The sequence below is a fragment of the Bufo bufo genome, chromosome 5, assembly GCF_905171765.1.
Source record: "Bufo bufo chromosome 5, aBufBuf1.1, whole genome shotgun sequence".
In the NCBI taxonomy this organism is placed as follows: Eukaryota; Metazoa; Chordata; class Amphibia; order Anura; family Bufonidae; genus Bufo; species Bufo bufo.
Genome location: NC_053393.1, coordinates 158165187 through 158193107, shown reverse-complemented (window position 1 = coordinate 158193107; position 27921 = coordinate 158165187). Strand labels below are relative to the sequence as shown.

Here is a 27921-nt window from a genome sequence, read left to right as displayed (position 1 = left end):
GGTTGAATGGAACTTTATGTGGGAGACGTTGCGCGGTCTGGGCTTCTCCCAATCTTTTATAAGGTGGGTGCAATTATTGTACCAGGCCCCAATGGCTAGGGTCCGGGTTAACGGGTACCTATCGCGCCCTTTTGCTTTGTATAGAGGTACTAGGCAGGGATGCCCATTGTCACCCATGCAATTTGCCCTAGTCATGGAACCCCTGACTCAACTAGTTAATGGATCGGGACTGATTGAGGGATGGTATCTAGTGGGAATACAGGAAAAAATTTCACTCTACGCTGATGACCTACTGGTGTACTTAGCTGATGCGGGCCCATCCTTGGAAGCACTTCTAGATACCATAGATCAGTGTTCCCCAACTCCAGTCCTCAGGGCCCACCTACCGGTCATGATTTGAGAATATTCCACAGAATGAATGCCTGAGGTAAGTCCTGATGCATCAACACTAATTGTATCACTTGTTCAATACTAAGGAAATCCTGAAAACATGATCGGAAGGTGGGCCCCGAGGGCTGGAGTTGGGGGAACACTTCCATAGATGGTTTTGGGAAGTTTTCAGGCCCCAGGGTCAATTAGACTAAATCCAGTCTGTGCTTAATAGACAAGATAATTCCTGCAGATATAACCCCCTGTCGAGTCTAAAGGAAGTGGATTGCTTTGTCTACTTTGGGATTAAGATTCACAGAGATCCTGGGCAGTTTTATCGGCTTAATGTAGTCCCCACTATGGAGTATATTACTCGTAAACTGGAAGCTTGGGAAAATTTACCATTGACCTTGATAGGTAGAATGACTATGATAAAAATGGCCATACTACCGAAACTTCTATATCTCTACAGAGCAGCCCCCATAAAGATTCCCCATACGCACTTTAGATAAGATTTTCTCCCCTTTCCTGTGGAGCCACCAATCCCCTTGCATTGCTAGGAAATCTTTGAAAGGCCTTTATAACCAGGGGGGTTAAGACTACCAGATATGTATGTGTACTACATTGCTGCTCAACTAGTGTATGCCTCCTGGTAGATTAGGGCAGATACCAATAATCCGGCTGTGGTTCTAGAGGCAGCTCTGGTGGGCTCTTATGAGGCACTATCTAACTTGGTGTATCGGGGAAGAGGACCTCCAGTCCTACACTACGCAGAAGCCTTGGCCGTGGTGGTAATGGCCTGGAAACAGTTTGCAGTGACACATACAGAGGGTGGGGGGGATACCTGATATCCCAGGTCTGGATGCGTCTCACCTGGAGGAGCTGAGCTCTGTATGGAAGAGCACTGTCATTAGTGCTCGTGATAAACTCATTCAACTTAAGTGGATACACAGGGTTTATCTCACTCCGGTCCGTTTGCATCATATGCGTAGACTCCCAGACCCTTCTTGTACCAGGTGTGGAGAGCCGAGAGGATCCTTATTGCATATGGTTTGGTCCTGTCCTGCGGTGCAACGATACTGGAGTGAGATTTGTGACTTTGTCTACTCAAAGCTAGGGCTCCCTGGATACTCTCCCCTATAGTCTGCCTGTTGGGATTGGTGTCGGAAATAGTACCTACTAAGTATGGAAGGAAGCTACTCCGCCTACTCATGTTCTATGGGAGGAAAATAATCCTTTTGAATTGGAAACCACCAAAGACCCCTACCCTAGGTGCGTGGATCCAACTGATAAATTCTAACCTGCAGCTGTACAAACTCACTTTTGCAGCAAGGGGGGACTCCTGATAGATTTGATCAGATCTGGGGATTGTGGTTAAGTGCACAGGGTACTATCTGAGTTTATGTGCGGGTATTCGGGAATCCAGGTTGTACGAGTGTGCGTGTGGATGTTTGTCTGGTCCTGTACTTGCTAATACGCCATAATATTACGGGACTGCTGAACTGTTTTATCAACATTAAGACATTGTTTGCTTTATTGTTCTTCCCGGCCAGTGTTCATTGCATGGGTACTGGACCTTGGTCTTGTTGTTCACTTGTCTGGGGAGGTATTCCCTCTGGGATGCTTTTTGTATTTGAAATGTGTTCTATAAATAAATACTATTAATAAAAATAAAAAAAACAATTACTGAAGTTATTCAACGAAGTCACGCGCGGCTTTGTGAATAACTACCTTCAGCTCATCGGAGCCCATACATTCTAATACGATACGGAGATGGATCTCCGTACAGTATTATTCCAAAGTTTTGAACGAAGCAACTTCGGATGAAGCATCCAAAGCACGCTTTGCTCAACACTACAGACTATATACAGTCATGGTTGGATGAGAGTAGTCAGCCACTCGCATTCCAGACTACTGCTTCTTATCGTACTGACTGCCAAACACCTCAGACCTTTTTGGATGATCATCACTAAGGAACACGTAATGGATCGCAGAAGACCAACAAGAAAGAAGACATCACAACTATCACGTCTTTGGCTTATTTTGTATAATTGTATTACTTGAATCACTGATGGTACAGTTTATTACCATTCATATTGATTTAGGGTTTTTCATAAATAGAAAACTAGAAAAACAAACAAAAAAAAAACAAACACATTAGCAAATCGTGAATTGTGTGGCACTTCCTCTTCCTGTGATTATTCTACAAATGCCTTGTTCACATAATGAACGAGGTCAAAGGAAAATAGAAGCTCTGCTCTACAGTACAGAGAAAAAGGTCTGTTTACCTGGATCCGCAATTGATCTCCACCCAGCCTAGCTTCCAACATATGTGAAGAAAGACGCCACCCACTAAGGTCTGCCACCTATAAAAGAGAAATAAGAAACGATATTTAAAATAATCAGTCCAGCAGATCCACATTAATATAGGATCATATTTTTACTGTTTCCTCAGGGAAGGTGTAAATCAACAAATATCACTTACACACACGTAAAAACAGCAAGACAGCATAACTACACGGACTCCTGACCCTCACATCCAGAAGCATTTCATAAAAACAAGAGAATAAATCCGTCCATTTTTATTTATTTTTTCTTATAAGAAGCTCTACTCTTCCAGGGTGGTTTTCCATTGGATTTTGGAATATTTCACATGCATTCATGCAGACTTTAAAATACATTCTATTTTGTTTTCTTTTACAGTTTTCAATCCAGGAGCCCCTGGATCTGAACACATTGGTAATTTAATGTAACTAAAAATTAAAGGGGTTGTCAGAGTTACATTTGAAACATACAAAGGACAAAAAAGTAACAGCTTTACCATGCACTTACTGCATCTTTAGTGGCTGCTTTCCCAGATTTCACTGAGGGTCACATGACCTGTGATGTCAGATTCTCTCCCTGCTCCTCTGATAACGTTTCCTGCACAAGTCTGAGAGAGCAGATGTGTGTCTGTACACCAGAGGTCACTGTGCTGGCCACGCCATGCCCCCCTCCCCCCCCCTTCACTGCCGTCTGCCCTCTCCCTGAATTCTTCAAGAAAAACTTTAAAGGGGTTGTCTCACATCAGTGGGTTCAGTTGGTTACACTAGTTTGATCCTAATTGTGTGTTGCCAGCTATGGGCTATAAAATACAGGGCAACCAAACTGAGCACATAGGTGCGTTTTTTAATTTTTTATTATAGATCTCTAAAGATATTTGGTTCCAAGTAGATGTTTCATGCAAATATGAATACTTACCCTTGAAAAAGGGTAGGGTAGGTGAATTTCAGAACAGACAGAACATACTGGAAAACAAAGACCAGGTTAATTGGACAGACATCAAAAAGTTAAATTAAACATTTTGACATAAAAAAAAATAAAAAAAAAGACCCACAAAAAAAACACTTCTGACATTAGATGCTGTAAATAAAAGGTATATTATGTCCCATATTTTGATGGTCAGATAGCTGCCATTCTTAGAAGCTGGTGGAGCTGCCATCAACAGTTAACATTCAAATCAATCTGTAGAAGTCTTCTGAGGAGAAGAATGCTGAATATTAGGCTCCTTTCACATGGGCAAGTATTCCGCGCGGATGCGATGCGGGAGGTGAACGCATTGCACCCGCACTGAATACCGACCCATTCATTTCTATGGGGCTGTTCACATGAACGGTGATTTTCACGCATCACTTGTGCGTTGCGTGAAAATCGCAGCATGCTCCTCTTTGTGCGTTTTTCACGTAACGCAGGCCCCATAGAAATGAATGGGGTTGCGTGAAAATCGCAAGCATCCGCAAGCAAGTGCGGATGCGGTGCGATTTTCACGCATGGTTGCTAGGAGACGATCGGGATGGAGACCCGATCATTATTATTTTCCCTTATAACATGGTTATAAGGGGAAATAATAGCATTCTGAATACAGAATGCATAGTAAAATAGGGCTGGAGGGGTTAAAAAAAAAATAATAATAATTTAACTCACCTTAGTCCACTTGATCGCGCAGTCAGCATCTCCTTCTGTCTCCTTTGCTGAACAGGACCTGTGGTGAGCATTAATTACAGGTAAAGGACCTTTGGTGACGTCACTCCGGTCATCACATGATCAATCACATGATCTTTTACCATGGTGATGGATCATGTGATGACCGGAATGACGTCACCAAAGGTCCTGTTGCTGCACAGAGATCAGATGAAGACAGAAGGAGATGCCGGGCCGCGATCAAGTGGACTAAGGTGAGTTAAATTATTATTATTATTTTTTTTAACCCCTCCAGCGATGTTTTACTATGCATTCTGTATTCAGAATGCTATTATTTTCCCTTATAACCATGTTATAAGGGAAAATAATACAATCTACAGAACACCGATCCCAAGCCTGAACTTCTGTGAAGAAGTTCGGGTTTGGGTACCAAACACGCGCGATTTTTCTCACGCGAGTGCAAAACGCATTACAATGTTTTGCACTCGTGCGGAAAAATCGCGCGTGTTCCCGTAACGCACCCGCACATTTTCCCGCAACGCCCGTGTGAAAGAGGCCTTAGAAGTCTCTGACACACAATTCAGTTAGGGCCATCAGACAGACAGAAAACCTGGCTTGGGGTCACATCTGACCCAATCACCGGCAGTAATGCAGATTGCGGACATTTAACCCCTCAGATGCCGTGGTCAATCCTGACCACGGCATCTGAGCGCGCTGAAAACCGATTGGAGGAGCCGGAGCATGTATGCAGCAGCCCCTGTCTTTGTGAAGGACAGGAGGCTGCTGCACAGTATTTCCTATGGAGCCTAACTCCTGTGTCCATCTTTCTACAGCCAGAATGAATCTACTTCTCACTCAGTGTCTAAATCCCATTACCGATTGTCCACAGGCTCTGCCCTCATGTGTATCTAATCCTATCCTGTGTGATACAGCCTGCTGAGCGGTGTATCTAATCCCATGATTGACCGTCCATAGGCTCTTCCCTCACCATCTCCAGAGTGTGATAAACAGCTGGAATCAGCAAGCACATCTGTATCTAATACTAACATGTATGTGTGTGGAACTTCCTGCTGAGCTGTGTATCTAATCCCATCTTCTATTATACAGCCTGCTGAGCTGTGTATCCAATCCCGTCTTCTATTATACAGCCTGCTGAGCTGTGTATCCAATCCCGTCTTCTATTATACAGCCTGCTGAGCTGTGTATCCAATCCCATCTTCTATTATACAGCCTGCTGAGCTGTGTATCCAATCCCGTCTTCTATTATACAGCCTGCTGAGCTGTGTATCCAATCCCGTCTTCTATTATACAGCCTGCTGAGCTGTGTATCCAATCCCGTCTTCTATTATACAGCCTGCTGAGCTGTGTATCCAATCCCGTCTTCTATTATACAGCCTGCTGAGCTGTGTATCTAATCCCATCTTCTATTATACAGCCTGCTGAGCTGTGTATCCAATCCCGTCTTCTATTATACAGCCTGCTGAGCTGTGCATCCAATCCCGTCTTCTATTATACAGCCTGCTGAGCTGTGCATCCAATCCCGTCTTCTATTATACAGCCTGCTGAGCTGTGCATCTAATCCCATCTTCTATTATACAGCCTGCTGAGCTGTGTATCTAATCCCATCTTCTATTATACAGCCTGCTGAGCTGTGTATCTAATCCCATCTTCTATTATACAGCCTGCTGAGCTGTGTATCTAATCCCATCTTCTATTATACAGCCTGCTGAGCTGTGTATCTAATCCCATCTTCTATTATACAGCCTGCTGAGCTGTGTATCTAATCCCATCTTCTATTATACAGCCTGCTGAGCTGTGTATCTAATCCCATCTTCTATTATACAGCCTGCTGAGCTGTGTATCTAAACCCACATGCACACTACCGTATCCATTTATCCGCTAAATAAGGATACTGTCCGCTTGCAACCCGCATTTTTTTTTTTGCAGTCCCATTGATTTCTATGGATTTCAGGTCTGCATTATGAGGACCAGAATAAGACATGTTTTATGTTTTTTTGCAGAACTGACATACAGTACGGATGTGGAAAACACATGGACTTCATCAGTGTGCTTTCCACATCCGTATATCAGTACAGCAAAAGATAGAACAGGTCTTATTCTGGTCCTCATAATGCAGATCTAAAACCCATAGAACTCAATGTCTTTGGAAAAGAATGCACATCTCACACAGGCAGTATCCTTATTTAGCAGATCTGCTACTTGGTGAAAGCAGAATGCATACGGTCCTCTGCATGAGGCCCTAAACCTATCTTTTTTGGTTTATCTTGGGCCATCATATGTGATACACATGAGATAAGACCATGATCAGCCTGGGAAAGATGGTCCGCGTGTTGCTGCATCTCCCATTGCCGACCGCACGCTCCTGACCGAACGGACAATATGACAGTAATATATGATACAGACAGGCTCTTATCTGGTCGGGGAGCCGAGGTTGGCCTGGAAATTGTGGCTGACACATGGACTGAGACATGGATTCCTGGGCCGATCACAGTAGTTTGCATGATCCCTATCACTCATACTGAGCCGCCATAACAGTGTTATCCACAGTATCCCCATAACAACGACATCCACAGTGACACTGTTATGGGAGCACTGTGGATATCACTGTTATGGGGTCACTCCAGATGTTATCTACAGTTCCCCACAACAGTGCCATCCACAGTGCTCCCATGTGCTATCCACAGTGTCCCTAATAACATCCACAGTGCCCCCATAGTGCCATCCACAGTGCCCACAAGGGCACCCATGCGCCATCCACAGTGCCCCCCATGTGCCATCCACAGCTCCCTCCACAGCATAGCGATCAGCCTCTGTGGCTGATTGCTATGTTGTCACTTATGTACAGCGCTTACATCGCACTGCACATGAGTCAGTACAGGCTTCACATAGAAGCCTATACACTAAGAAGACGGCCGGCGGTCCCGGCGCATGCGCAGTAGTGTGCAAGTGACGGGAACGAGGAAGGCCGGCAGGAGGCGGTGACGTCAGTGATGGCGTTCTGTCTCCTGCCTCAAGCAGGAAAAGACGGCGCTGGACTGGAAGACTTGAAAATGCTTCAGGAGCGGTCACGTGACCGTGAAGAGAATCATAGGAAGGGCTGCGCTGTGGAGGGTAAGTATTGGTGTAATAACCTTCCCTCCACAGGTAATGAAGATGGGCAATTTTCAAGTAGTGGCCGGAGAACCCCTTTAAATAATGACGTTGGAAAGTACAACTTGTCCCGCAAAAAACAGACAAATAAAAAAATAAAAAAAAAGTTATGGCTCTGGGAAGGCAGGGAGCGCAAAACGAAAAAAAACAAACAAAAAAAACCTCTGGGCTTGAAAGGGTTAAAGGAGTTTTCCGGGATTTTATTATTGATGACGTATCCTCAGGATAGGTTATCAATATCAGATCGGCGGGGTCCGACACCGGGCACCCCGCCGATCAGCTGGTTGAAGTGAAGGCGGTGCTCCGTGTGAGCGCAGCCTTCCCTTCATTGTTTACCTGCTCGCTGTCGACACTGCGGCGGTGAGCAGGTGTAATCACAAAACACAGTCCCATTCACTTCAATGGCCCTCCTCTGTAATATACACTTGAATAGGAATGAGCTGTCCCATAGAATGGACTAGGACGGCTTGTAATTACACCTGATTACCACTGTGATGTCAGCAGCGAGTATGTAAACAATGAAGAAAAGGCTGCGTTCACACAGAGCGCAGCCTTCTCTTTACTCAGACCCCTGCCAATCTGATATTGATGACTTATGTCCTGCCTGTCCTACATCAGTGTAAGCACACCACACAGCCTGTCATACATCAGTGTAAGCACACCACACAGCCTGTCATACATCAGTGTAAGCACACCACACAGCCTGTCATACATCAGTGTAAGCACACCACACAGCCTGTCATACATCAGTGTAAGCACACCACACAGCCTGTCCTACATCAGTGTAAGCACACCACACAGCCTGTCCTACATCAGTGTAAGCACACCACACAGCCTGTCCTACATCAGTGTAAGCACACCATACAGCCTGTCCTACATCAGTGTAAGCACACCACACAGCCTGTCCTACATCAGTGTAAGCACACCACACAGCCTGTCATACATCAGTGTAAGCACACCACACAGCCTGTCATACATCAGTGTAAGCACACCACACAGCCTGTCATACATCAGTGTAAGCACACCACACAGCCTGTCATACATCAGTGTAAGCACACCACACAGCCTGTCATACATCAGTGTAAGCACACCACACAGCCTGTCATACATCAGTGTAAGCACACCACACAGCCTGTCCTACAGCAGTGTAAGCACACCACACAGCCTGTCCTACATCAGTGTAAGCACACCACACAGCCTGTCATACATCAGTGTAAGCACACCACACAGCCTGTCATACATCAGTGTAAGCACACCACACAGCCTGTCATACATCAGTGTAAGCACACCACACAGCCTGTCATACAGCAGTGTAAGCACACCATACAGCCTGTCATACATCAGTGTAAGCACACCATACACCACTACCTCCTATGTCCTACTCTGCAGGTCTTAGTGAAGACACGAGCCCTGGAATTACCTTGTTGGTAAAGTAGAAGGCCAAGTACAAAGAGCAGAAGGTGAGCCCCACGGCGGGCCCCCTAAAATACATCTGTCACCGCATTACACGTCAGTGCTGTGCGCAGCCCGCGCCTGCCCCTCAGCCTGCTGCCGTACCCCGCACCGGCACAGGAAGTGGATCAGCTGCGGGCCGCCATGACAGCTCCACGTTTACCAAGGGCCGCTCCAATCAGCGCGCAGACAGAGCAGAGCATAGACGAGAGAGCTCCTCCTGCTGGCGGCCAGGTAGAACTTCAGTCCTAGGCGCCTCATCCCCTCCATCTCTTATACTTTGGGCTATGTTAACGCCATTTAGGGTCATGCAATATGTATTTACTTAAGAAATCATACAAAAAAAAAATGGATTTAAATGTTCACACTACCTCTGGGTCAAGCACGGTGTTCTCGCTGGTAAAAGAAAACCCCAAATTGATATTTTGACAAATGTTTTGGGCTACGGTTATTTATGTTGCTCTGATCCGTTAAAGGATAGTTAGTGAATAGTGTTGAGCGAACTTGTGTTTTAAGTTCTGCGTCCAAAGTTCGGGTTATCAAAGAATCCCGTTATGGATTCCGCTACCACGGACCATAATGGAATTTGGAATCCATAACGGGATTCTTCGATAACCCGAACCCAAACTTTGGACACAGAACTTAAAACACAAGTTCGCTCAACACTATTAGGCCCCTTTCACACGAGCGAGTTTTCCGCGCGGGTGCAATGCGTGACGTGAACGCATAGCACCCGCACTGAATCCTGACCCATCCATTTCAGCGTTCCGTGAAAAACGCAGCATGTTCTAAATTCTGCGTTTTTCACGCAGCCCTGGCCCCATAGAAGTGAATGGGGCTTCAGTGAAAAACGCATGGCATCCGCTAGCAAGTGTGGATGCAATGCGTTTTTTACTGATGGTTGCTCGGAGATGTTGCTTGTAAACCTTCAGTTTTTTATCATGCACGTGAAAAACGCATCAAACTGCATTGCACTCTCGCGGAAAAAACTGAACAACTGGACGCAATTGCAGACAAAACTGACTGAACTTGCTGCAAAATGATGCGAGTTTCACTGAACGCATCCGGAGCCAATCTGTCACGCTCATGTGAAAGGGGCCTAACAGAAGTAGGAGGGGCAGTAATACCTTAGTGCAGAAAAAAATACCGCTCCAGCAGAACCAAATACCACAATATACTGCCGTCCTTGAGGCAATATTAAACTGTATCACTGTCCTGATGACGGTTATATAGTTGAGTTCAGGAGGGCACCCGCGACTGCTGGCCAAGTGTATGAGTAACTGATGCTCCAGATTGTTAAAGGGGTTGTCCGGGTTCAGAGCTGAACCCGGACATACCCTTATTTTCACCCAGACAGCCCCCCTGAGGCTAGCATCGGAGCATCTCATGCTAAATCGCGCAGGGCACGGGCTCTTTTGTTTTTAATAAAACACTGCTGGGCGGTAACTTCCGCCCAGCAGTGTGTTCGGTGACGTCACCGGCTCTGAGGGGCGGGCTTTAGCTCTGCCCTAGCCGTTTTACTGGCTAGGGCAGAGCTAAATCCCGCCCATCAGTGCCGGTGACATCACCGGGGTTCCTGGCAGCCCCATGGAGAGCCCCGGTACGTCACCGAATCTCCAAAAAATGCCTTTGCCCTGCGCAATTTAGCGCAGGGCAAAGGAGAGTATCGGAGCATAAACTGCTCCGATGCTCATGTCAGGGGGGCTGCCGGGGTGAAAATGGAGGGATGTCCGGGTTCAGCTCTGAACCCGGACAACGCCTTTAAGCCTTTGACCAGCAGCTCGGGTAGCCCCTCCGGGGGTCTGCCCAATGGGACATTTTCCTGTAGGATCTATGGCCAGTCCGTCTCGGCTGCTATTTAATAGTGCACACGCTGGTATTTCATTCAGCCATGGGAACAGAGCCTCCAATATACTGTATTTGTGAACACGGCTTTACGTGTCCACGCTCAGCAGTATACTTTCCCTTCCTTCAGATCTTACGTGGCTATGCTGGGATACATTTTTTTAATAGTTGTCTCAGGATAACCTCTGTTGTTGATAACCTGTCACTATTGCGGAGAATGAGTGTGATCCGTCCATAGTGTTAAAGGGAAGAGCAGTAAATAGTCAAATGAGTGCATTCAGCAGGATTACCTGCAGGAGCATGGCACTGATTGACATGTAGGGGGCAGCGCACACCAGTCTGTTTGTACTTCTAAGGCCTCATTCACATTTCAGTGTCCATTTGCAGTCTGTGAAAAAAATCAGTCTTCGTTTCATCCGTGAAGATGCCGATGAAGAATCCGTGTTCGTCTGTGTGTCCGTTTTCTTGCCCTCTGTGTGTCAAAATAAATTTCAAAAGCATCTCCTATCATTGGTCAGTGAAAAGCGGAACAAACATGGATGCCACCTGTGTTGTGTCCGTGATTTTCAAGGACCCATAGTCTTCATTGGGTGCGTTTGGTCCGCATCACAGAACAAAGTAGTGCCTGTCTCCGGGATTTTTTCACTGACCCATGGTCAGTAAAAAAAATACTGGTATGTGAGCAAGCATATTACAGTCAATGGGTACCTGTCCTTTCCGTGGAAAATGCCTTACTTGTGAGATACATAGACACAGGGCCTCATTTATCAAAACTAACAGGAAAACTGTCTTAGTTGCCCATAGCAACCAGTCAGAGCTCCCATTTCATTTTTTCAGAACACTTTAAGAAATAAAAGTGGAGCTCTTTTTCACTATCTTTGGTGTGAGAATAAGTCTTTTCTGCGGATACAAGACGGAATGGAGCTTTCCTTTTTTTTTTTTTTTTAAAGTGAAAGTCAATGGATGAGAAATAAACAGAATATGTTCTATTTGCATCCATCAATCCATCTGTTTGTTTTTTAGTTTTTCTGCTCTACTGATTGATCAGAAGAACAGAAAACTGAACGCAGATGTGAAGAAGCTCAAAGATGAGAATACCCCTTTAAATACCCCATGTCTTCAGTGTTCCTTAATCACTGATGGGCTATATAGAACGTGACCACTCCTGCCAGTCACAGTTCATTCTAAACATCAAAAGGCTTCAGCAACATCACCCCTGTAAGGATGCATGCACACGTTGCAGATAGGGCCGCAGTAAACGATTATTTTAGTAATCGAGTATTCTATCGATTATTTTTTACGATTAATCGAGTATTCTAACAAGAAAAAATGAATTAACCACCTCAGCCCCTATAGCTTAAACACCCTTAACCCCTTAAGGACTTAGGACGTACCGGTACGGCATGGGTTCCGAATCCTTAAGGACCCATGACGTACCGGTACGTCATGGCTTTAATTTGCTATTCCGGCGCCGCGGGGGTTAATCGGAACGGGATTACGGCTGAAATCATTCAGCCGGCATCCCGTAACAATGCAGGGGGGGGGTCATTTGACCCCCCCGTATCGACGATCGCAGAAAACCGCAGGTCAATTCAGACCTGCGGTTTTCTGCGTTTCCGGTCCATTCGGGTGTCCTGTGACCCGATGAACCGGAAAAAGACTGCGATCGGTGGCGTAATTATACACCACCTATCGCAGTCCGAGGATTTGGAGAGGCGGTGCTGGCTCTGGTGCTGAATGCCGCTGTCCAGGGTGCTGATTGGTGCAGGGGAGAGAGGCGCGAGATTCAAACTTCCTGCGCTCCTCTCTCCCCTCCTCTTCCTGTCCGGCACCCTGACCGTGCAGCACCGTTCAGCAGCAGCTCCTGCATCCCCCTAATCGCCATCCATCACCCTCCTGCACCCATCGCCACCCAGGTAGGTTAGGGTCAGTGAGGGAGAAGCACCGTTAAGAAGGGAAAAGTTAAAAAAAAAAAAAAACTTTTACACTAAACTTTCTTTGATCCATCCATCAGACCCCAGACCCCCCCCCTGCCCCTTGCCCCCCCCCCCCCCCACCAGCCCCCCCTGTATCGTCGACTACAATCGGTATATGGGAGGAGTTGATCTCTCGGATCAAGTCCTCAAGCCATATAATGCCATGCGCAAAACCCAGGCATGGTACAAAAAAGTTGCGGTCTACTTGGTACAGGTTGCCATGTACAACTCTTTTGTACTATCCCGAAGCGCTGGCAGCACAGGGACATTCCTCCAATTCTATGAGGCAGTCCTCAAAGACCTGATCTTTTCGGACCGGGAAAGAGCAGGCCGGAGTACCTTGGGAATTGGAGGCGCCCGGATCGTCCCTGGCCAACACTTTCCAGGTGTGGTCCCCCATACTGGAAAGAAGGGACGAACCCAAAAAAGATGCAGAGTGTGTCACAAGAGGGGGATACGGAAGGACACCACCACTCAGTGCGACACTTACCCCGATCATCCGGGCCTCTGCGTTATCGATTGCTTCAGGGAGTATCACACTTCCATGGAGTACTACATTTTTATAATCCCCAACAGTCCACTAGAGAACATAAAAAACTATGGCTCTCAGACTTTGGAGACACGGAAACAATTTATTTTTCCCAAAAAAAATATTAGTTTTAGAGCAGGCACCCTCAAACTGCGGCCCTCCAGATGTTGTAAAACTATAACTCCCAGCATGCCCAGACAACCTACAGTCATCAGCAGGGCATGGTGGGAATTGTAGTTTTACAACATCTGGAGGGCCGCAGTTTTTAGGATGCCTGCTTAGTGTCTCCAAAGTCTGAGAGCCATACATATTGGGCATCGTCGCGTGCGTAAAAGTCGTCGCTATAAAAATAACTTTTGACCAAACGCCTCGGATGAACGGTGTTAAAAATATAAAATAAAAACGGTGCCAAAACACCCATTTTTGGGCAAAATTTCCATTTGAATCCTTTTTGCCGGTAATAAAGCAAGGGTTAAAAGCCAAACAAAACTCAATATTTATGGCCCTGATTCTGTAGTTTGCAAAAACACCCCATATGTGGTCGTAAATGGCTATATAGCCGCACGGCAGGGCATAGAACGAAGGGAACTCCATATGGTTTCTGGAAGGCAGATTTTGATGGACAGTTTTTTTTTTGACACCATGTCCCATGATGTAGCCTAGACTAGAAACTCCAAAAAAGTGACCCCATCTAAGAAACTACACCCTTCAAGGTATTCAAAAGTTACTTTACAAACTATGTTAACCCTTTAGGTGTTCCACAAAACTAAATAGCGAATGTAGAAACAATTTTGGAATTTTTTTTTTGTTACATTGCCTCAAAAAAGAGTAATATAGAGCAACCAAAAATCATATTTACCCCTAAAATAGTCCAAAACAACAACCACCTTATCCCGTAGTTTCCTAGATGGGGTCACTTTTATGGAGTTTCTACTCTAGGGGTGCATCAGGGGGCTTGAAAGGGTACATGGTGTAAATAAACCAGTCCAGCAAAATCTGCCTTCCAAAAACCATATGACGTTCCCCTTCTTCTATGTCCTGCCGTTTAGCCAAATAGTAGTTTACGACCACATATGGGGTGTTTCTGCCAACTACAGAATCAGGGCAACCCATTTTGAGTGTTGTTTGGCAGTTAACCCTTGTTTTACTCCTGGAAAAAATTTATTATATTGGAAAATTTTCCAAAAAATAGAAATTTCTAAATTGTTTCTCCATCTGCCATTAACTCTTGTGGAACACCTAAAGGGTTAACAAAGTTTGTAAACCCAGTTTTGAATACCTTGAGGGGTGTACTTTCTTAGATGGAGTCACTTTTTTGAGATTTCTATTCTAGGGGTGCAACAGGGGGCTTCAAATGGGACATGGTATAAACAAAAGCAGTCCTGCCAAATCTGCCTTCCAAAACCCATATGGTGTTCCCCTCCTTCTATGTGCTACCGTTCGGCCAAACAGTAGTTTACGACCACATATGGGGTGTTTTTGCAAACTACAGAATCAGGGCAACCCATTTTGAGTGTTGTTTGGCAGTTAACCCTTGTTTTACTCCTGGAAAAAATTGATTATATTGGAAAATTTTCCAAAAAATAGAAATTTCTAAATTGTTTCTCCATTTGCCATTAACTCTTGTGGAACACCTAAAGGGTTAACAAAGTTTGTAAACCCAGTTTTGAATACCTTGAGGGGTGTACTTTCTTAGATGGAGTCACTTTTTTGAAATTTCTATTCTAGGGGTGCAACAGGGGGCTTCAAATGGGACATGGTATAAACAAAAGCAGTCCTGCCAAATCTGCCTTCCAAAACCCATATGGTGTTCCTATCCTTCTATGTGCTACCGTTCGGCCAAACAGTAGTTTACGACCACATATGGGGTGTTTTTGCAAACTACAGAATCAGGGCAACCCATTTTGAGTGTTGTTTGGCAGTTAACCCTTGTTTTACTCCTGGAAAAAATTGATTATATTGGAAAATTTTCCAAAAAATAGAAATTTCAAAATTGTTTCTCCATCTGCCATTAACTCTTGTGGAACACCTAAAGGGTTAACAAAGTTTGTAAACCCAGTTTTAAATACCTTGAGGGGTGTGCTTTCTTAGATGGAGTCACTTTTTTGAAATTTCTATTCTAGGGGTGCAACAGGGGGCTTCAAATGGGACATGGTATAAACAAAACCAGTCCTGCCAAATCTGCCTTCCAAAACCCATATGGTGTTCCCCTCCTTCTATGTGCTACCGTTCGGCCAAACAGTAGTTTACGACCACATATGGGGTGTTTTTGCAAACTACAGAATCAGGGCAACCCATTTTGAGTGTTGTTTGGCAGTTAACCCTTGTTTTACTCCTGGAAAAAATTGATTATATTGGAAAATTTTCCAAAAAATAGAAATTTCTAAATTGTTTCTCCATCTGCCATTAACTCTTGTGGAACACCTAAAGGGTTAACAAACTTTGTAAACCCAGTTTTGAATACCTTGAGGGGTGTGCTTTCTTAGATGGAGTCACTTTTTTGAAATTTCTATTCTAGGGGTGCAACAGGGGGCTTCAAATGGGACATGGTATAAACAAAACCAGTCCTGCCAAATCTGCCTTCCAAAACCCATATGGTGTTCCCCTCCTTCTATGTGCTACCGTTCGGCCAAACAGTAGTTTACGACCACATATGGGGTGTTTGTGCAAACTACAGAATCAGGGCAACCCATTTTGAGTGTTGTTTGGCAGTTAACCCTTGTTTTACTCCTGGAAAAAATTGATTATATTGGAAAATTTTCCAAAAAATAGAAATTTCAAAATTGTTTCTCCATCTGCCATTAACTCTTGTGGAAGACCTAAAGGGTTAATAAAGTTTGAAAAAACAGTTTTAAATACCTTAAGGGGTGTAGTTTCTAGAATGGGGTCATTTTTGGGAGGTTTCTATTATCTAAGCCTCACAATATGACTTCAAACCTGAACTGGTCCATAAAAAGTGGGATTTTGAAGATTTCTGAAAAATTTCAAAATTTGCTTCTAAACTTCTAAGCCTTGTAACATCCCCAAAAAATAAAATATCATTCCCAAAATGCTACAAACATGAAGTAGACATATGGGGAATGAAAAGTCATCACAATTTTTGGGGGTATTACTATGTATTACAGAAGTAGAGAAACTGAAACTTTGAAATTTGCTAATTTTTCTAAATTTTTGGTAAAAATTGTATTTTTGTATGCAAAAAAATTAACTTTTTTGACCCAATTTTAGCAGTGTCATGAAGTACAATATGTGACGAAAAAACAATCTCAGAACGGCCTGGGTAAGTCAAAGCGTTTTAAAGTTATGAGCACTTAAAGTGACACTGGTCAGATTTGCAAAAAATGGCCAAGTCCTTAAGGTAAAATAGGGCTGAGTCCTTAAGGGGTTAATGACCAGGCCACTTTTTACACTTCTGACCTACCCTACTTTCACCGTTTATTGCTCGGTCATGCAACTTACCACCCAAATGAATTTTTACCTCCTTTTCTTCTCACTAAATAGAGCTTTCATTTGGTGGTATTTCATTGCTGCTGACATTTTTACTTTTTTTGTTATTAATCAAAATTTAACGATTTTTTTGCAAAAAAATGACATTTTTCACTTTCAGTTGTAAAATTTAGCAAAAAAAAACGACATCCATATATAAATTTTTCTCTAAATTTATTGTTCTACATGTCTTTGATAAAAAAAAAATGTTTGGGTAAAAAAAAAATGGTTTGGGTAAAAGTTATAGCGTTTACAAACTATGGTACAAAAATGTGAATTTCCGCTTTTTGAAGCAGCTCTGACTTTCTGAGCACCTGTCATGTTTCCTGAGGTTCTACAATGGCCAGACAGTACAAACACCCCACAAATGACCCCATTTCGGAAAGTAGACACCCTAAGGTATTCGCTGATGGGCATAGTGAGTTCATAGAACTTTTTATTTTTTGTCACAAGTCAGCCGAAAATGATGATTTTTTTTTTTTGATTTTTTTTTCTTACAAAGTCTCATATTCCACTAACTTGTGACAAAAAATAAAAACTTCTATGAACTCACTATGCCCATCAGCGAATACCTTGGGGTGTCTTCTTTCCAAAATGGGGTCACTTGTGGGGTAGTTATACTGCCCTGGCATTCTAGGGGCCCAAATGTGTGGTAAGTAGTTTGAAATCAAAATCTGTAAAAAATGTGAAATCCGAAAGGTGCTCTTTGGAATGTGGGCCCCTTTGCCCACCTAGGCTGCAAAAAAGTGTCACACATGTGGTATCTCCGTACTCAGGAGAAGTTGGGCAATGTGTTTTGGGGTGTCATTTTACATATACCCATGCTGGGTGAGATAAATATCTTGGTCAAATGCCAACTTTGTATAAAAAAAATGGGAAAAGTTGTCTTTTGCCAAGATATTTCTCTCACCCAGCATGGGTATATGTAAAATGACACCCCAAAACACATTGCCCAACTTCTCCTGAGTACAGCGATACCACATGTGTGACACTTTTTTGCAGCCTATGTGGGCAAAGGGGCCCACATTCCAAAGAGCACCTTTCGGATTTCACCGGCCATTTTTTACAGATTTTGATTTCAAACCACTTCTCACGCATTCGGCCCCTAAAATGCCAGGGCAGTATAACTACCCCACAAGTGACCCCATTTTGGAAAGAAGACACCCCAAGTTATTTCGTGATGGGCATAGTGAGTTCATGGAAGTTTTTATTTTTTGTCACAAGTTAGTGGAATATGAGACTTTGTAAGGAAAAAAAATATATATATAAAAATCATCATTTTCCGCTAACTTGTGACAAAAAATATAAAATTCTAGGAACTCGCCATGCCCCTCAAGGAATACCTTGGGGTGTCTTCTTTCCAAAATGGGGTCACATGTGGGGTAGTTATACTGCCCTGGCATTTTCCAGGGGCCCTAATGTGTGGTAAGTAGGTAAATGACCTGTGAAATCCTAAAGGTGCTCTTTGGAATGTGGGCCCCTTTGCCCACCTAGGCTGCAAAAAAGTGTCAAACATGTGGTATCGCCGTATTCAGGAGAAGTTGGGCAATGTGTTTTGGGGTGTTTTTTTTACATATACTCATGCTGGGTGAGAGAAATATCTCGGCAAAAGACAACTTTTCCCATTTTTTATACAAAGTTGGCATTTGACCAAGATATTTATCTCACCCAGCATGGGTATATGTAAAATGACACCCCAAAACACATTGCCCAACTTCTCCTGAGTACAGCGATACCACATGTGTGACACTTTTTTGCAGCCTAGATGCGCAAAGGGGCCCACATTCATTTTATGAGGGCATTTTTAGACATTTGGATCCCAGACTTCTTCTCACGCTTTAGGGCCCCTAGAATGCCAGGGCAGTATAAATACCCCACATGTGACCCCATTTTGGAAAGAAGACACCCCAAGGTATTCAATGAGGGGCATGGCGAGTTCATAGAAATTTTTTTTTTTTTTGGCACAAGTTAGCGGAAATTGATTTTATTTATTTTTTTCTCACAAAGTCTCCCTTTCCGCTAACTTGGGACAAAAATTTCAATCTTTCATGGACTCAATATGCCCCTCACGGAATACCTTGGGGTGTCTTCTTTCCGAAATGGGGTCACATGTGGGGTATTTATACTGCCCTGGCATTCTAGGGGCCCTAAATCGTGAGAAGAAGTCTGGAATATAAATGTCTAAAAAATTTTACGCATTTGGATTCCGTGAGGGGTATGGTGAGTTCATATGAGATTTTATTTTTTGACACAAGTTAGTGGAATATGAGACTTTGTAAGAAAAATGGGCCAAAAAAATGTCTGAATGGAGCCTTACAGGGGGGTGATCAATGACAGGGGGGTGATCAATGACAGGGGGGTGATCAGGGAGTCTATATGGGGTGATCACCCCCCTGTCATTGATCACCCCCCTATAAGGCTCCATTCAGATGTCCGTATGTGTTTTGCGGATCCGATCCATGTATCAGTGGATCCGTAAAAATCTTACGGACATCTGAATGCAGCCTTACAGGGGGGTGATCAATGACAGGGGGTGATCAATGACAGGGGGGTGATCAGGGAGTCTATATGGGGTGATCACCCCCCTGTAAGGCTTCATTCAGATGTCCCTATGTGTTTTGCGGATCCGATCCATGTATCAGTGGATCCGTAAAAATCATACGGACATCTGAATGCAGCCTTACAGGGGGGTGATCATTGACAGGGGGGTGATCAATGACAGGGGGGTGATCAGGGAGTCTATATGGGGTGATCACCCCCGTCATTGATCACCCCCCTGTAAGGCTTTATTCAGACTCAATATGCCCCTCACGGAATACCTTGGGGTGTCTTCTTTCCGAAATGGGGTCACATGTGGTGTATTTATACTGCCCTGGCATTCTAGGGGCCCTAAAGCGTGAGAAGAAGTCTGGAATATAAATGTCTAAAATTTTTTACGCATTTGGATTCCGTGAGGGGTATGGTGAGTTCATATGAGATTTTATTTTTTGACACAAGTTAGTGGAATATGAGACTTTGTAAGAAAAATGGGCCAAAAAAATGTCTGAATGGAGCCTTACAGGGGGGTGATCAATGACAGGGGGGTGATCAATGACAGGGGGGTGATCAGGGAGTCTATATGGGGTGATCACCCCCCTGTCATTGATCACCCCCCTATAAGGCTCCATTCAGATGTCCGTATGTGTTTTGCGGATCCGATCCATGTATCAGTGGATCCGTAAAAATCATACGGACATCTGAATGCAGCCTTACAGGGGGGTGATCAATGACAGGGGGTGATCAATGACAGGGGGGTGATCAGGGAGTCTATATGGGGTGATCACCCCCCTGTAAGGCTTCATTCAGATGTCCGTATGTGTTTTGCGGATCCGATCCATGTATCAGTGGATCCGTAAAAATCATACAGACATCTGAATGCAGCCTTACAGGGGGGTGATCATTGACAGGGGGGTGATCAATGACAGGGGGGTGATCAGGGAGTCTATATGGGGTGATCACCCCCGTCATTGATCACCCCCCTGTAAGGCTTCATTCAGACTCAATATGCCCCTCACGGAATACCTTGGGGTGTCTTCTTTCCGAAATGGGGTCACATGTGAGGTATTTATACTGCCCTGGCATTCTAGGGGCCCTAAAGCGTGAGAAGAAGTCTGGAATATAAATGTCTAAAATTTTTTACGCATTTGGATTCCGTGAGGGGTATGGTGAGTTCATATGAGATTTTATTTTTTGACACAAGTTAGTGGAATATGAGACTTTGTAAGAAAAATGGGCCAAAGAAATGTCTGAATGGAGCCTTACAGGGGGGTGATCAATGACAGGGGGGTGATCAATGACAGGGGGGTGATCAATGACAGGGGGGTGATCAGGGAGTCTATATGGGGTGATCACCCCCCTGTCATTGATCACCCCCCTATAAGGCTCCATACAGATGTCCGTATGTGTTTTGCGGATCCGATCCATGTATCAGTGGATCCGTAAAAATCATACGGACATCTGAATGCAGCCTTACAGGGGGGTGATCAATGACAGGGGGGTGATCAATGACAGGGGGGTGATCAGGGAGTCTATATGGGGTGATCACCCCCTTGTAAGGCTCCATTCAGATGTCCGTATGTGTTTTGCGGATCCGATCCATGTATCAGTGGATCCGTAAAAATCATACGGACATCTGAATGCAGCCTTACAGGGGGGTGATCAATGACAGGGGGGTGATCAATGACAGGGGGGTGATCAGGGAGTCTATATGGGGTGATCACCCCCCTGTAAGGCTCCATTCAGATGTCCGTATGTGTTTTGCGGATCCGATCCATGTATCAGTGGATCCGTAAAAATCATACGGACATCTGAATGCAGCCTTACAGGGGGGTGATCAATGACAGGGGGGTGATCAATGACAGGGGGGTGATCAGGGAGTCTATATGGGGTGATCACCCCCCTGTAAGGCTCCATTCAGATGTCCGTATGTGTTTTGCGGATCCGATCCATGTATCAGTGGATCCGTAAAAATCATACGGACATCTGAATGCAGCCTTACAGGGGGGTGATCAATGACAGGGGGGTGATCAGGGAGTCTATATGGGGTGATCACCCCCGTCATTGATCACACCCCTGTAAGGCTCCATTCAGACGTCCGTATGCGTTTTGCGGATCCGATCCATCTATCAGTGGATCCGTAAAAATCATACGGACATCTGAATAGAGCCTTACAGGGGGGTGATCAATGACAGGGGGGTGATCAATGACAGGGGGGTGATCAGGGAGTCTATATGGGGTGATCAGGGGTGATCAGGGGTTCATAAGGGGTTAATAAGTGACAGGGGGGGTGTAGTGTAGTGTAGTGGTGTTTGGTGCTACTTTACTGAGCTACCTGTGTCCTCTGGTGGTCGATCCAAACAAAAGGGACCACCAGAGGACCAGGTAGCAGGTATATTAGACGCTGTTATCAAAACAGCGTCTAATATACCTGTTAGGGGTTAAAAAAATCACATCTCCAGCCTGCCAGCGAACGATCGCCGCTGGCAGGCTGGAGAGCTACTCGCTTACCTTCCGTTCCTGTGAACGCGCGCGCCTGTGTGCGCGCGTTCACAGGAAATCTCGCGTCTCGCGAGATGACGCATATATGCGTGACTCTGCGCAGGGCTGCCGCCTCCGGAACGCGATCCTGCGTTAGGCGGTCCGGAGGCGGTTAATAGAATGTTTTCCTTTATCAGAGCCCCTGCCATCAGTCCCCAACACCCTTCGTTCCCCCCTGTGTGATCAGCCCAAGTACATCAGTTCCCCCCAGTGCTATCAGTTCCACTATCCCCCAGAGCCAACAGCTCTTCCCCACCCCAGAGCCATAAGCTCCCCCCTTGTGCCAGCAGCTCTTCCCCCCTTGTGCCAGCAGCTCCCCCCCCTTGTGCCAGCAGCTCTCCCCCTTTGTGCCAGCAGCTCTCCCCCCATTGTGCCAGCAGCTCCCCCCCCCATTGTGCCAGCAGCTCCCCCCCTTGTGCCAGCAGCTCTCCCCCCCTTGTGCCAGCAGCTCTCCCCCCTTGTGCCAGCAGCTCTCCGCCCATTGAGCCAGCAGCTCCCCCCCTGTGCCAGCAGCTCTCTCCCCCCCCCCCTTGTGCCAGCAACTCTCCCCCCTTGTGAAATTATCTGCCCCCCTGCTCCTCCTGACTCCTGGAGTGCACAGCGTCATTGGTTGCTATGACGCTGTGCACTCCGGACGTCCGGCCTTAGTCGCACCAACTTACCTTTCCAGCAGGGGCGGCGCCAACACTCCATCGTTCCGCGCTGCTCTGCGTCTGACGTCACACAGCGCGTCAGGTCACGACGTGCGTACGTCAGGATGTCAATGCAGCGTGGGACCATGGATGTGCTGTGGAGTATCCGGAGGCCCCCTGCTGCAAAGGTGGGTATTGCGGGCCAGTGGGAAACCACGGAGCGGGAGTAATAGCAATCGCTTTGCTCCCGCTCCGTGGTCACGTGACACAAATGAATCTTCGATGCAAAAAATTTGCATCGAGGATTTTTGTGTCGAATTACTCGATTCAATCGAATAATCGTTTCAGCCCTAGTTGCATATTACGTGCGTTTTTTTTTTAGATATACAAGATCTAGCACTGCCGTTCCACAAACTGGAGACTTTATTAAAAAAATACTCCTTCTTGACGCGTTTCGGGCAGCACTAGCCCTTTGTCAAAAGAATAAAAAAAATAAAAAATCACACACAATCACAATTAAAATACATGTTTAAAAGTCAGAAATGAACGCATCAGTAGTCAGGTGGGGATGAAACAACCACTCAGGGACTAGTATCATATTCCCCAAAATTAGTGAACACCTGAAGTGGGAGTCAACATCAAAAAACTCACAGATAAATGGTCACTCATACATCAGTAACATATGTTTCTCGATATACAGAAAAAATACAACTAAACAAGAATGAAACCTACTGGTAATCATAAACATTCATGGTATCAATAATAATAAATGACATCCTGTCTTCTATTTAATCCTGCTGGAACTCTAGTCTCCAGCATAAAAATCCATTACGTTTCCCTTGCCAGTAACTTTCTTCTGTGATCTCCACTCTTCTGTGGTCTGAACACCCTTTCAATGCCACAAAAGGCGAAAGAAGACAAATCGCCTCTGTGGACATCGGAAAAGTGCCTGGATACCGCACAGGAGTTTAGAGCCTTTTCATTATTTACATCGATGCTTTCGTATCCTCGTTTTAAGAGTATTTGTGGTGCAACCTACTGTAGGAGGGTTCAAGGGATGATCGTGGATGATAGATATGTGTCACCGAGGTTCCTGGCCTCGGTGAAGTAAGAGCCGGTTTCATGTTTTAGCAGCAGTTGCTGTTTGACACGTTGCTATTTAGTATGGCTGTAATAGCTGATCCGGGACGCTCTTACTGGGAGTAGTCAAAGTGCTTTGTGGGTGACTACTCCCCACGTTCCAGGCCGGGTCTTAGTTTTGGGCTATAAAACACAGGCAGCACTGTCAGGTGGTGTGGATTACTCCTCTCTGACAGTGGAGGTCTGTCAGTCTCTGTGTTGGGACCTGGGAGTTTGGGCCTGGATTAAGGCCTGCTACCTTGTTGGTGTGAAAGCAGGTGGATTCTGCTTTGTCCAAGGACTTCTTCTTTGCTGCATGGTGTGAACGAACACCAGAATCACAAGGTGACTGTTTTCCTTGAAACTGACTTTTTGTTTTGTCACTTAAGGTGTGAATAAACACTGAATGGTTTAATTGAAAGACTTTGTTGTTGCCTCCATACTGCGTCCGCTAACCTGCCTATCAGAGCGAACCTCCACACTACATACTGCAGTTTGCAAGAGTTGCAGCTAAGGCTACTTTCACACTACCGTTCAGAATGGATCCGTCTGCATTATATTGTAGAAAAAATTTTAAGTCTGAAAGTAGCTTCAAACGGATCCGTCCAGACTTTACATTGAAAGTCAATAGGGGACGGATCCGTTTGAAAATTGAGCCATATTGTGTCAAATTCAAACAGATCCGTCCCCATTGACTTACGTTCAGGTGTCCGCTTGCTGAGCGGAACGGAGGACAAGCGGAGCCAAACTGATGCATTCTGAGCGGATCCGCATCCACTCAGAATGCATTGGGGCAGTACGGATGCGTTCGGGGCCGCTTGTGAGCCCCTTCAAACGGAGCTCACAAGCGGAGCCCCGAACGCTAGTGTGAAAGTAGCCTATTCAGGTACACCACAAATTTAGTGTTGCAGTTAATATAGGAAGATATTTTATAACCATTGTTCGTGTTAAATGACATGAAAGTTTTTGTTGTCCTCACAAAATCGCAACAGCGACATATTTTATGGCCACACTTAAACCTTTCAATTCAAACCATGTACATTGAGATTTGTCAGAAATGAATAAACTTGGTGAAAGTAAAGAACCTATGGTAGGTGCTTTTTTGCAACACAATTAATACCTTTCTGTAATATTTTTGAGAACATCTCATCCTGATATAGCACAGGAATATATTTGTTAACGATGTCTGTGACCTGCCTATACTCCAAGCTATAAGTCGTGGAAAATGTGATACTTTTAGTTTTTTGTTGGTTAGATTTTATTTTGTTTGAATAAGGCCTCATGCACACAACCATTGTTTGGATCTGCATCCGAGCCGCTCCGCTAAAAAAATATAACATGTCCTATTCTTGTCAGCGCTTTGCGGACAAGAATAGGCATTTATATTGCCGGCGCCCTTTCCGTTCCGCAAATGGCGGAAGGCAACACGGGCGGGCGGCTTCCGTTTTTTGTGGATCAGCGGTTTGCGGACCGCAAAAAACGGCACGGTCGTGTGCATGAGGCCTAAGACAGAAAAAAAATAATTTGGGTGCGGAAAAACACCACATAATTAGACTACCAGCAAAATGTATGAGATTATACAAATGTACACTGTTTTTTTTCTTCTGTGTGGATTTCACACTCTGCAATACAAAGGGTGAGATCTGCAGCAAAACCACATCAAATCAGCACCAAAAAAATGCAACAAGTAACAGGTACCCTAAATGTTTTTAAGATCACAAAAGGGAAAATGAAATATCTGAATACTCTATAAAGTAATAGGTGAGGGGACCTATCTTTAAAATGACCATATTGGATCATGTAGGAAGGATGTCATGTAACAAATCAAAGAAGCCCATCATTTTCTTAAAAAATCGGTTGCCGCAATCAGATTTGTAATATCTCTTGTATTTCAAAAGTTATCAACACAGAGAGGGACATTTAGCAATCACTTTACGCCACAATTGTCTGCACTTTTCTGAAGTGCTGCAGAAAAAGGGACGTGGCTTAGCGAAAGGGGGCTGGCTACGCGCGACTGCCGCATTAACAGAAAGTGGTCGCTGATGACGTGCGCACCCCCTTTCGGCATCCGTGCTTACCGCCCGATGGAATCCCGCGTCGACTGAAGCTCTGATGCCGCCGCGATTGCTGTCTTGAGGCTGCCGGGTATGCTGGTTGGAATCGGCTGCGCTCCCGCCCCCAGCCCCTGCTCTGCTCCAGCTCCTGGAACCTGCTCTACACCAGCTCCTGAAGCGGCGCCGGCCATGAAATCAGCTGATGGTGTCTGAAGTCGGCTGGAGATCACCTGCCCCGCCGCTCGGTTCCCTTTCCGCTGGATGCTCACCAATTGCCCTATGCTGAGACTCTGCTGCCGGAGGGCCAACACCCCACTGGTGGGGGCGGTAAGAAACTGAGGGGTTCATCCCTGTAAACTCATAGGACGGTATTGAGAAAGTAGGGGGTTGGTTGGAGGATTCCTCCCTTCTCCACCTTGGAACTTTGGGCAGGGTGGCGTGATTCGGTCATCCTGCCTAACCCGTATTGGAACTGTGCAAAATCAACCAGTCTTAAAAAAAAAAAGCCAGGGAGTGGGGAGGAGGGAGATAGGGGGTGAGAACAGGTTCTAAATAATATCACTACTGTTGAAATAAGTGTGGCCTCCCCCCCCCCCCCCCCCCCAAAACTCAAGCCGGCAGTTGGGAGTTAGGCTGAATGCACCGCGGCCAAGAGCGGTCCGTGGTAACCCGGCCGGGATTCCTGCTGACAGCAGGAGCACACGGCGTCATTGGTTGCTATGACGCCGTGCGCTTCATGCCGCCGCTGCTGTACAGTAATACACTTGTATGATCTATACCAGTGTATCACTGTACAGCAGCCGCGGCATGAAGCGCACAGCGTCATAGCAATCAATGATGCCGTGCGCTCCTGCTGTCAGCAGGAATCCTGGCCGGGTCACCACGGACCGCTCTCGGCCGTGGAACACGGCCGTGTGCATGAGGCCTTAGACCACGACGAATGGCCGAGAATTGGGCCATAAAGATCAACAGAGGGCGGGCAGCGGGTCCAGAGGCCGGCCGGCGGGGAACAACATAATGATGGATTGGCAATAGGGAATGTTTGCACTACTATAGCACGTCCAGTAGAAAAGCCCTTATCTGTAGGCATTAAAAACGCTGAGTGGCCTGAATTCTAATTTCACTAGCCGGTTGCTATAAGGGAGATATCGCTAGAATGCCCCAGGATCCAACTGCCCATGGTGGGGACGGCATGGAATCCGAATCAGTACAGCATGTAAGCACCTATAGAACAATCCAGTCACATAAGGAAATGTGGTGACTAGTGACTGACAGTAAACAGTAACTAACTCAAACAACGGCCAAGAGTCTGTCTCTAATATCCATCAACTAACAACTTGTAACTACTCCTGGTACTAACTGTGGAACTCCTGGTCACTTAACTGTATTGTTTTTCCTAACAACCATTGATAGCCAGTTAGACAGTTAACGTATAACTGTCTGTGGATATGAGAAAAATTGTTAATCCTAGCATAGGCGACAGTGTTATCTCTATCCTAACCGTCGATGACACCATCTGCATACCCTCTAATCAACTAACCGCTACTATACTACCAACAGTAAAGACGGACTGCTACTTTATAACTGATAGCGAATATATGAAAAATTGTCGCTTTATGTGCATGTGATAGATACACTGTCTTATGTGAATTGTCGTCGTCCCCCCCCCCCCCCCCCCCCCCCGTGGTTTTATACCGATAGAGTATTTGGGTTACTCTAGGGAGGAGGCAGAGGTGGTTAGGGGCGCAGTGGGATAATGGCGAGACAGGGTACAGGGAAAAAGGCAAAGGGCCTACCGGAGTTGAATACTACGGTTTCCCCAGTGCCTAAAAGAAACGAGAAAACCAAACAGCTGCTCCTGACTAGCATGCGCGGTCATAGCCCTGCAAAGAAAAAAAAAGAGGATGGGCTACTGGACCAGGAGGGGAAACCGCACTTGGAGGGGAACTCTGGGTTGTTGTTGGTAGGGGACGGTTCCCGGTCTGGGGAGAGAGATGGTGGTCAGCCTGATGAGACTGAAAGAAAAAGAGCCGCTTTGGAACAGGCCCCTAGCCTGCAAGACATATTTCAGGAAATAAAAAAATGCAATACGGCGATACAGGCCCTCTCTCTCCAGACCGGAAACATTAGGGAATCGGTTGGACTCCTTAGGGCGGACCTACAAAACTATAAAGACAGATTGACAGAAGTAGAAAAAAGAACATCAGAAATGGAGGACATAGTCCAGACAGTGGTTAAAGAGAAAAATATGT

The 27921-nt window shown here is 45.5% G+C and overlaps 1 protein-coding gene across 2 annotated transcripts in view; it reads right to left on the bottom strand.

The window, feature by feature from the left end:
- TMEM241 (transmembrane protein 241) overlaps positions 1-9128 on the bottom strand; it is a 141508-nt gene extending 132380 nt beyond the window's left edge. For both annotated transcript variants that reach the window (XM_040431905.1, XM_040431906.1), the window contains exons 1-3: positions 8921-9128; positions 3610-3656; positions 2658-2735 (exon numbers count right to left, since the gene is read on the bottom strand). In XM_040431905.1, coding sequence (XP_040287839.1) covers positions 2658-2735; positions 3610-3656; positions 8921-8992 — 197 coding nt within the window. In that variant the 5' untranslated portion in view covers positions 8993-9128. The remainder of the gene's footprint in view (positions 1-2657; positions 2736-3609; positions 3657-8920) is intronic.
- Positions 9129-27921: the final 18793 nt, after the last annotated feature.